Source organism: Lactuca saligna, chromosome 6, assembly GCF_052625555.1.
Source record: "Lactuca saligna cultivar CGN05327 chromosome 6, ASM5262555v1, whole genome shotgun sequence".
Taxonomy (NCBI): Eukaryota; Viridiplantae; Streptophyta; class Magnoliopsida; order Asterales; family Asteraceae; genus Lactuca; species Lactuca saligna.
In genome coordinates this window covers 134,035,035-134,047,209 of record NC_136422.1, presented here as the reverse complement: position 1 = coordinate 134,047,209, position 12,175 = coordinate 134,035,035, and the positions used below count along the sequence as shown (strand labels likewise).

The 12,175-nt window shown below is 36.3% G+C and overlaps 1 protein-coding gene and 1 pseudogene across 1 annotated transcript; both read right to left on the bottom strand.

The window, feature by feature from the left end:
- Positions 1 to 261: 261 nt before the first annotated feature.
- Positions 262 to 1,296, bottom strand: LOC145002918 (uncharacterized). The gene has a single exon (XM_078962098.1). It carries the CDS (start codon positions 1,294 to 1,296, stop codon positions 262 to 264), a length of 1,035 nt encoding a protein of 344 aa, XP_078818224.1.
- A 4,753-nt stretch (positions 1,297 to 6,049) lies between these two features.
- On the bottom strand, positions 6,050 to 7,241 carry LOC145003473 (protein DMR6-LIKE OXYGENASE 1 pseudogene; annotated as a pseudogene).
- Between the last annotated feature and the right edge of the window lie 4,934 nt (positions 7,242 to 12,175).

The following is a 12,175-nucleotide window of genomic DNA, read 5'->3' as shown; positions in this document are numbered from 1 at the left end:
CTCTTCTACTATATGTTGTTAAATTAGGGAGAATCGTTGGAGGAGAGGATAATTTTCGGAGAAAATGTTGGAACAAAATGAGAGAAGATTAAAACAGAAAGAGGAAGCAAGGGGGAGTAATCTGCGTCGACTTTTAGTGGCGACACCCAATAGCGGCGACAAAAGAATCAATACCGGCGACATCAAACCTTTAGCGGCGACATACAAAGAGGGAAAAAAAGGCGCATTTTTTTCGACCTTTAGCGGCGACAATTTAGATCTTTAGCGGCGACATATTGTCGCCGGTATTGGGTTTGTGCGTTCCACGAGTTTCTCAGCCATTAGATTAGAAAAATGATCAAACGGTAGATGTTCACCAGAACGTGAAAACGCGGATTCGGGTAGGTAGGCATTACCGGCGACATCAATAGCGGCGACAACACCATTAGCGGCGACTTTTCGAAAAGTCGCCGCTAAATGTGTTGTCGCCGCTATTAGTGTCGCCGGTAATGGCTGCATTTCTTGTAGTGTATGTTTTACCCAAAAGAATGTCATGGCCTTAATACACTCCACACCATTTTGGACTGAAGTGCTCTCACAGTGGAATAGCCTTTTATTCCTGAATCTCCATAAGTTCCAAATCATGCCATAGCATATTACAACGAACCGTTTTCTTTCCTTCTTATTCCTCCCCCACTTGCTTGCAAAATCTATCAGTTCACAGATTGTTTGTATGGACTCATAATCGCCAGCAACTCCACACCATCTCCAGATGCAGCTTCTAATGTTGATCGCAAACGGACATTTGATTAGCACATGGTCTGCGCATTCAGAGTTTCCAATACATGAACAGCATATTTGCGAGTTGACCAAAATACCCCTGCGTTGCAAGGCCATAGCTGTTGGTATACGTTGTTGTGCAGCTCTCCATACCAGACAAAGCACCTTAATGGGAACAATTTTGTTCCAAATAATCTTCGGAACAACTATGTTGTTGTTGGTTTTCACCTTATCAACAAGTTGACAGATGACGGCCACAGAGAACTTGCCATCTGATGACAGTTTGCATCTCCATTGATCCAGTCCCGAGTTTAAATGAATATTAGCGACTTCATTGCTTAGACTGAGAACTTCAGAATCCAACCCCCGAGCCGCAGGCCTGGATCTCCACTTCCAGTTTTGATTCCGATCACCAATCTTGTCCGCAACAGTGCACCTTTTCTTTGATTCCAAATCGAATAGGTCAGGATATCTCGTTTTTAGGTTGCTAGAGCCAATCCAATGGTCATACCAAAACAGGGTATTATTCCCTGACATGATTTTAATGTTGAATAGATCATGTATTGCAATCCCAAGCCCCCCCCCCCCCCCCCCCCCAGGAACTTTCTAATGCTGGCAATATTATTCCAAACACCACCATATCTTTGTACGGATAGATACTCAATCGGTTTGTTCGCTAAGTTGTGAATGCCGGTGATTACTCTAGCCCATAGAGAGATAGGTTCATTGTTCAGCCTCTACCACCATTTTACAAGCAAGCCAATATTTAAGGCTTGAATGGATCCCACTCCAAGTCCTCCTTCTTCTTTGGCTGCAAGGACTTTGTCCCAGGAAACCCAATGAATTTTCCTTTTTTCTTCACCCCCTCCCCACAGGAAGGAACGTCTTATCTTTTCCAGTTCATTTATAACACCTATAGGAGCACGAAATAAGGACAAGAAATAGATAGGCAGATTACCTAGGACCGATTTAATTAGTGTGAGCCTTCCTCCAAACGATAATGATTTAGCCTTCCACACTGAGAGCTTAGACTGAAATTTCTTGATTATGGGCTTCCAGTGTTTTTTAAGATTCATGTTGGCACCCACCGGCACCCCAAGGTAGTCAAATGGTAGATCGCCTGATACACACCCAAGAAGATTGGCCCAGTTCGAAGTTTCCGCTGGATCCACTCCGATTCCAAAAACTTTCGATTTGTAAAAGTTGACTTTGAGTCCCGAAGATATGTGGAAACATCTAAGAATACGTGCCAGGTTCTTTAGGTTTTTTTTTGACCACTCCCCAATAAACAGGGCATCATCCGCGTAGAAGAGGTGAGACAGGATTGGACCGTTACCTGGAATTTTAACACCTTTGAATATTCCTTTGTCACACGCCGTCCTAATGGCCACACTCAAACCTTCCATAGCAATGATGAACAAGTAAGGGGAAAGCGGATCTCCTTGACGAACTCCTTTAGAAATCGGGAATTCTTTTGTTGGCGATCCATTTATAATTACCGACGCCCAGGACGAATTCAGGCAGCCACGAATCCACGACCTCCATTTACTACCAAAACCCATTTGCTCCATAGTTGAATCAAGAAACTCCCAATTCACCGAATCGAAAGCTTTATCGAAGTCTACTTTGAAAAGGAGGATCTTTTTATGTTCTCTTTTTGCCCATGAACACACCTCATTAACCATAAGAGGACCCTCTAAAATGCATCTGCCTTCAACATAAGCCGATTGCATATCACCGATCAGGTTCCCAATAACCTTCTTAAACCTGTTTGATAACAGTTTGCTTATTATTTTACTTAAGCAGCCGATCAGACTTATGGGGCGGTAATCATTTAGACAGAGGGGGTCCTTGATCTTAGGAGCTAGAGTGATGAAAGAGGAGTTACAACCCCTAGCCAATGAGCCATATTCCTCAAAGTGATTTACAAACTTCATCACATCTTCTTTGATCGTGCCCCAGAACTTTTTCATAAATTTGAAGGTATAGTCGTCCGGACCTGGGGCTTTATCATAACCACAATCCCACACCGCAACCTTAATTTCTTCAAAGGAAAAGGGGGACTCTATTCTAATTGCCTCCATCATAGAGATTGATTTAAAATTTGGGTTGCTAAACTTGGGTCGTACCAGATAAACCTCCTTGAATTTATCTTGAAAGAACCTAAATGCTTCCTCCTTTATTTCATTGACCCCCGTCGTCCACCTCCCGTTAATCATGAGACCATGTATAATATTCCTTCGATTTTTGCTATTGATATATCCATGAAAGAACTTACTGTTCTCATCTCCATCAATAGACCATTTGATGCGCGCTTTCTGTTTGAGATCAAGAGCATGCAGGCGTTCCCACTCCATTATCTTTCTTATCGCATCCGCCCGAATAGTCTGTTCATTCGAGGATAGGGATCTGTATTCCGCAGCCTTTTCTATTTCTTTAACCACCTCCTTGGCAACATTAACTTCCTGCCTCTCTTTGTGATCACCCTCATTCCTCCAATTCTTGATTTTTCCTTTTAAGAATATAAGTTTAGCAGCAAGGTATGCGTCAGGCGCCCCAAACCCACTAAAACAGGACCATGCATTACTCACCAAATGATCAAAACCGTCTTTATATAGCCAAGAATTGAAGAGCTTGAAAGGAATAGGCCCAAAGTCAGCTTCCTTAGATAGGAGGGTAATAGGACTATGATCAGATAACTCTCGAGGATGAGCAGTTACGTGGCTAAGAGGGAACATTTGCAAATAATCCGGGCACGTTAAGAATCTGTCCAGTTTGCTCAGTTTGGCATCAACCTTACACATATATGTGAATCTTTCACCTCCCATGTTGTAATCTTTTAAGTTGGCCTCCTGGATAAATCTATTGAAGTCAGTAGTACTATAAGGGCAATATTGAGAATTACGCCTTTCACTATGATGTCTTACTACGTTAAAATCACCAAACACCACCCACATTCCTGATTTATGATTTATTATGTTAAGCAGTGCAGCCCATACCTTCTTTTTATCCGAGATTGACTGAGGACCATATACATTCACAATGTTCAGTATAACATTCTCAGGAGAGCCCATATATTTCCCAGAAACAACCAAGTAGTGGCGATTCTTGATAACATCAGTCCGTTGAAACACAGCAGTATCCCAAATCGAGAGAATTCCACCAGATCGTCCACTGGCATCGACACTTTCATAGTCGAATTCATTCGAATCCCAACATCCGATAACATCTATCTTTGAAGAAGTCGATATCTGCATCTCCTGTAGCCCAATGAAAGTCGCCTTATGTTGCCTTTTCAACCTTCTTACACAGCCTATTTTTGCCCTTTCACCCACACCTCTTACGTTCAACGATAGAAAATTCATTTTGGACTCGTATATTCTCCCATACCTCCTACTAGTTCAGTTAAGATGGGGATTTGAAAACCTTCAAATCGTGTTCTTTTACTCCTCTTTCTTCTCCTATTGTGGCTTTTCTTTTTCTCCCCTTATTCTTTGTAATGTCATTCTTCTCAGTGAGCAGACAGGCAAGGTGGTTACGTTGCAGTAAGCAGTCGACATTGCCCAAGGTAGAAGAAGAGAGGAAGATCTTTGGGCATCCGTTATTAGAGGGAGAAGTATCTGAGCTTGTTGAATGATATTGACATAATGAAGTGATTGGTCCGACCAAATCAATATGGGTAAAATTCAAATCTTTGGTTCACAGCCAATTTTAGTGTATATGTTTAAGTACATTAGCATTAATATTATTGAAATTGTTTTGGTTTTCAGGTTATTGTTTTTGGATCTTTGAAAAAAAATATGATTATTTTGTCTTTAGAAAATTAACATTCGAGCAATTCACCATATTAACAATATTTGCAAAACTTTCAATTTTTAATGATAGTGTATATTAAGGTTAAGTAATATGGACATTGAACATTATGACCACATTTAATATCATAGCCCTATCAAATCGTACATTCCTATACAAGAATGAGTAACTTCTTATTGCTTCTAGTGGGGACCCTCTTCTTAATCTAATCTATCTAATAGAAAAACATCAAATGCAAAGCATGATTAATTTAGACAATTTAATTTGTTGAAAACTATACAAATATCAGATACAATGGTGATTCCTTGTATCCAATTTAATAGACAGAAGTTGTAAATGTTATCTTTGCACTTGTTATGCTTTTAATACATATAAATATATTATTGTGCTTTAGGTTTTTGCTATTACAATTTACACATGGTTGTAAGAGGATAAAACATTACCGTTCGGAGTAAGAAGAAGCGGACTAATTGCATTTATGGAGGCGAGATACATGATGGAGAAGATGATCTATGTACATTGAAGGCCCCTTAACTGATTGAAGAGATATACGTAATCTAGCTAGGGATTTTTTTCGGAATGAATCTGGCTAGGGATTTAATTTAGGATTTAATATGTGAAGGGTATTTTGGTAAACTTTTATAATTTCGAAATTTAGTTAAATTCTTTAATATAAATTTTATATAATCCTAATCAAAAATGATTTTGGATATAAATGTAATTTTTATAGTTTTACATGGTTATATCTATAATTTTTTAAACTCTATAAAGATATTAACGTAATACTTAAAATTTAGAAGAATATATATGAAATTTTCCCTTTATATTAGTTCAAATAAATAGGTATTTCTCATTTTGAGTTGTTATTTTTGTATATATAGCTTTCTTGGATTACCCTAGGTTTTGAGATTATTAGAATAACATTATTTCATTACTATGGATAGTGCATCTAATTTTCACTTAGTTTATATTTATATACATTTGAATTTTACTGTTTATTCTTATATACTCACACTATTTTAATTAGTTTTTTTAGTTCTCTTTGAAAATTTGATAATAAGTTTTTTTGCCTAAATTTGAAGTTGCCCTAAATTGAAATTTCCCAAGTAAATTTTATGACAAGGTAAAAGAAAGTCGAAATATTACTTTTAGAAACTTAGAAGTGTGAAATGCAACTCCTACTTCCATCATCGATTATCATTTATATCCACAACGAATTCTCTAATAATTACATAACTCTTGCTTATTAAATTCAGTATTAATCAAACTCTTATCTTTTCCATATTTAGCTTTTTATAGAGTTTTTAATTTACGGAGAACGAGGGTTAAAGGGAATTAAAATACACGGACTTCATAAAGTGGATTCTTGATTCCACATTACATAGTATCACCTGCAACTATTCTTCAAGTTTTTCAAGAGTGTGAAGATTCCAGATAATTGACATGAGAAAAATATTAAGAAAACAAAACTTTCACATATAAGAATATTAAAAACGAGTTTATTTATGAATAATACTGACAACGATGCCGCTACACTTTATGTAGTTCTAGAAGCGGTTTTGATCTTCAGACCTTTTTAACTTCACTAATAGGAAGATCAAGTAGACGAGGAGTCCCTGAACGTATCCAAACAGTCCTCGTTTGCAAGCTCTATACTCCAGAACTTTTCATAGTATTCCCTGTAAGTGAACTTTCTATAAACAGCAGGTTCATCATCACTTACCAATTCTGAAGCAGGACCTATCACTGCCTCAGGAGATGGGCAATAAAACGTGGGTATAGATAGCCGTTCTTTCTCAAAGTTTACCACAGCTCGATGAAGAACACTCTTGTACTTATCATTACTCAGCACCTGCATTTGATCGCCGATATTGACGATGAACGTGTTGGGAACAGGATCAACAGCAACCCAGTTACCATTTCGCAACACCTGAAGACCAGGGACCTCATCTTGAAGAAGGATGGTGATGAGACTGAGATCCTTATGTCCAGGTAAACCGTAAGTTAAGTCTGGTTGTGGACATGGAGGATAGTAATTGAAGGCCATATGCTGGGCGTGCTTCCCTAATTGTCTGCTGATGTAGTCTCCATCAAGTCCCAAGCTTTCGGAAATGGCTTCAATTAATCGGAGAGCTAGCCATCGTGCACTCCGGCAATACTCCGCCACATGGTCACGGAAGGACGCCGGGTTGGTGGGCCATTCGTGGATGTAGTCCTGGAGTGGGTAACAATGGATTCGCAAGAAATCTCTCCAGTTTGCAACCTTGTCTGTACGTGTGTTGAAGCTGGTGCCTGATCTTGTGGTCTTGGTAGGGTCATCGGAGTAAGTTTTGAGTCTTTCTTCTTCCGGCAACTTGAAGAATTCTCTAGCTATGTTCATCATGTTGGCTATGGTGGATTCTGGAACGCCATGGTTCTTGACCTGGAAGAAACCATAGTCACTGCAAGCTTTACCGATTTGCTGGACGACATGCGAGCGATTGGGAGTGTAAAGATCGTGGAGATCAATGAGAGGGATGGAATCATGGGAAACGTCTTTGAGATTTGGGCGTTGGGAAAGGGGGCGGATGTAGTGAGAAGGGAGTTGGTCGATTTTATCAGTTGAAACGAGGTCGCTTAGCATAAAGTTTTTGGAGATGGAAGCCATGGTTGGAGTTATATGAGATTGTAACATCAATGAACATGTTTATATAGCCATGGAAGCGAACATAGAGTATCTTTTGTTTGAGTTCGTATGGATGGTGATGTAATGCTCTCGGGGAAAAATGACGTAATTTTTAATGACGACAACAATGAATAATGTTATCTTAATAACACCATAGGATAGTTGTTGATTTGATTGTAACATTTTGACAATAAAATATTCTTTTTATCGTACTTTATATATACTAGTAATTTACGTTGACCCAATGAACAGTTTATTTAAGGATTGTGTCGTAATATTTTGTAAAGGTCGGCAGTTTTGGTCTCTCTCTCATGCTGGGGCCGGACGGAGCCGGTTGCGGGATGAGCTGCGGGAAGCTTCCTGCTCCGATGAACACTGCATCGGTAGTGCGGGAAGGGTTGCGCGGGGAGTAGGTGGGGGTGGGGTTGTCGCGTTCTCTCTCCGATGGGGATTAGATATAAATTTTTTCAATACTAAAATGTTACATAATATTACCCGGTTCCAGTTCCAAATGTTACTCCGTAAATATTTTCAAACTTTGTTGTTTTTCCCGATCAACATTCGCCAAATCAAACTCAAACCCAACAACAATTTCAACGTGTCGATGAGTTCGATAACTCGGAAGAACAAAAGATGGTTCCCGAAATTCAACCCACGTCATCCCCACAACGATGCAAAGGAAAACAACGAGTGCGCGAGAGTGTCGCACAACAGGGAAGACAAAAGCCGATAACATGACTTCCACAAGAAGAGCTAGTTTTGGTAAAAGTTTGGGTTGACATTTTTGATGATCTGAAGACGGGAAATGCACAACCGGGAGATCATTTTTGGTTTCGCATTTTAGATTGGTTTCGGGAGGAGCTAGGAAAAGATGGTGACTACCGTACGAAACACCGAACGAATTCGAAGTTTTGAGAAATAGCAAAGGGGGTTTCAAAAATAAACGAGTTGTACAACAACCTAAAAACCCAACGTAAAAGCGGTCATGGCAACGAAGAAATACTTCAAGAAGCTTTGCAATTTTACCTTAAGGAAGTTGGAAAACCATTCAAGAGGTACAACTGCTGGAAATTATTAGTTAAAAGTCCTAGGTGGAAAAAATACGAGCAATATTTTATTTTTGGAGTGCAACAATCAAAGCGAACAAAAATGGGCCTTAGTGGTTTCATAACTTCTTCTGATGCTCGGATCGGTCTAGATTTAAATCAGGAGGACGGACTCGAGCTAAAAGAAATTGTCTCACCGGTGGGTAGGGACAAAGCAAAGAGGAAGGCAAAAGAGACTTCTTTGGGTGCATCAGATTTCAGCATGGACCTTGACGTGATGCAGAAAAAAAAAAAACAGCATCGTTTGATCGATATAATCTTAATTTCGCTGAACGTTTGGCGTTCGACAAAGAAAAAGAAGATGCAAGGAAGAATGAGCGTGCGGAGAGACAATAAATAGAAGATTTGAAGTTCTTGATGGAAAACACTAACTATCTCTCGGGACCGACTCTTCAGCTCGTGATGAAGAAGAAGGTAAAAATTATGAAAACATATTTTCCATCGGTTGTTGTTGGTTTGTTTGATTTTTTATTTGTGTTTTTTTTTTTTTATATTCTACTTTTTTAAATCTTAGGTTTATTGTAATTTTTATTAAGTAATGAAATACATTTTCTTTTTAATTAAATTTTTGTTTATTATTAATTTAAAAATTATAAATCATAAAAATGATTTAATTTTATTTAAAAAAAAAAAAAAAAAAACAAATAGTGAAGGAAGCTTCTTACCCATTCCGCAAAGTGATGGAAATGGTGTTGTGGCCCACAAAAAGTGAGGAGAGTTTTTCACTCACACCCTCCGGTCTTACACGAACGCTCTTTTTGTCTACAGTCTACACATCAATTGCTTCCAATTGGTCATCAACACCGACTCAAGGATTCATACCTATTTACCTTCTTCATCTCTTACACTAGAACCTCTTCTCCAGCATACAACACCCATGTCAAAAACCATTTATCATCTCTATCACTGTCAAATACCATCCTCGAACCTAGATGTGATATTATATCTGATTTCATGCGAGCATCGCTCTTTTTAAAAACTATGGAACTTTAGATGGTGCTTATTGATGATGATATGCTTGGGCTGGAAGATGTAACCCGAACCGCCTTCAATTATCATATCAAGTTGTGCAAAAAAAAAGTCCAATGTTTTCGGTCATCGGTCGTTTGTCCACCGCTTTCTTCACCTTTATAATTTTTCTGCAGTCAATGTTGCAATATTCATCCACTCAAGATTAAGATGTATTGTTTGTGGTTTGTATTTTTCTGATAGTGTAATTTTGTTTTCCATATTCTGTTTATAACATACTGCCTTTCGTTTTTGTTTTTATATGATGGTTCCAAAAAAACGTGAAATGGTTTCTACTTCTGCTAGAGATATCCTCAGTTGTGGGTTTGTTTCAAGCATCTTTTTCTGTCTTTTTAATTTATAATTAACATAGAGTGAAATTCATTTCTGTTAATTTCTTTGATAATATGTGTTTTTCAAGCCATTCAAAGAGGAAGACGTAAGGCCAAAGACACCGAAACTCATAATTCTAATTAAGATAAACAACTTATTGTTGTCCAAAGCATTGGTAATAAACAGACAGCCAACAACTTTTGTTCGGTAAGGTTTATTTCTTAATTGTTATCTCTCTCTCTCTCTCTCTCTCTCTCTCTCTCTCTCTCTCTCTCTCTCTCTATATATATATATATATATATATATATATATATATATATATATATATATATATATATATATATATATATATATATATATATATATAGGGGAGGGTTCAATTGAAAAAAAAAAAAAAGTTGAGAATGGTGGAATCATTCTTAACCAATCATTTATTTTTACCGCAAAAGGTTCCAACGTACCGGTGGAAATGGGAAACGAATGCACATAAGTTTTCCAACATAACATATTTTCTTAAACTATGCTAATCATTACCTTAATACATACAAAAACAGTTTTTTTCGTTTATTTTTTTTTACTTTTATAAGCTATTTTTATCAAAAAATGATTTTAAATATACCAAAATTCATGATTTTTTATTCTCTACAAATAGACATCCATATTGATATAATTTTAAGATAAAATAAAAAAAATTTTATATTTTCAGCTATCGTTATTCATAAATGAATAACAATGCATCAGATTATATTACAGTACATTCGTTATTCACTTATGAATAAAAGTATGATTTTTTTTTTTTACAATTTAAGTATCATTCATATATGAATATAGCATATAATAAACATAGTATATTCATATTTTAATATTGGACGATGAATTCACTTGTGAATATTAACATAGTATATTCACTTATGAATATTAGATGGTATATTCATTTATGAGTATTAAATGATATTTCATATGTGAATATTACATAATATTACATGGTATATCACAAGTGAATATTACAGAGTATATTCATTTGTGAATATATTAGATGATGCATTCACTTATGAATGTTACACAATATATTCACATATAAATATTACAAGGTATATTCACTTATGAATATTGAAGGTATTTTGACAAATATATGTAATTTTTATATGTTATTCACATATGAATAACATACATACTTGCATATTTGTTTTGTGTTTTTAATAATCATATATTGATTCAGGTGAGAAAACATATTCATATGTGAATATAACGTGGTAATTTAGTTTATGCATTTCATCAAACAGTTGGAGTGCAAACAAGTTAACTATTTTAAAAATGTTAAAAACATCAAGTTATCAATTCCAAATCATCATATACTTCCGATTTCGACTTCAGATCCGACATCCTATCTCTGATCGATTTCTCAATTTGATTTTGATTTCCAAAAATCCGATTGGGAACCTGTGAGTACCGATTCTAAGTCCATCAATGTCGACTATGATTGCGAGTCCAGAACTCCGATTCCAATTTCATGAACAGCGAAGAAATTCCGGTTTAGTTGAAGAAATCTAGATCATTATTGAAGGTTGGAGGAAAAATTTTGATGATGAACGAACAGTTATCGAATTCTCTATAGTTACGTATTTGAGATTGAAGGTTATTACGATATTTACAAGTTTGTCACCGTGTCTTTTATGCTTAGATTAAATGAGTGGCTGAGAATGATTCCCCCATTCTCAACCTTTTTTATTTTCTCAATTGAACCCACCTCTCTCTCTCTCTCTCTCTCTCTTTCTCTCTCTCTCTCTCTCTCTCTCTATATATATATATATATATATATATATATATATATATATATATATATATATATATATATATATATATATTACTACTTGGATCAAAACTTTATCTGGTTCTCAGAAATAGCAAAATGTTTCTCCTTAGATTTGGCTTTTTTGAAAAGAAAGATACCATCTTTTCTTGCTGAAGTTGTGTTGATGATTTTGATTAGAAATTTTCTACATGTGATCAAATACAGTACATAGATTGAGCCACAATCATATTCCAAGTGGTGTCGATGTAGAGTGAGATCATTTCTTAAAGTAAGCTATGAATTCAATTTTACTATTTATGTTTTATGATGATTGTGAATTGAATGGATTAAATATTGGATTTTATTTATGATTTTGATGGGAAAAATTCTGTATGTGATCAATCTAGTAAACATATGGCATGCTTCCATTTATATTTGTGATTTTAGGTTAAAACTCAGTTGCACTTCACATGTTTGATGGAATGCCTTAATGAGGCTAATTAACATTTTGTGGTTTTCTAAAGGCTATTTCATCCTATAAATACAACGATATATACTTCTTTTTATCCTCCATTGGGTTGTTCTTTAGATTCAAGTAGGAGAATCAAAACAATATAAGCTTTTGAGGAAGTTATGGTGGAACTGAAAAAATGTTGGATCCTATAATCATGAAGGTAACATTTTCGTTACCAATCATTT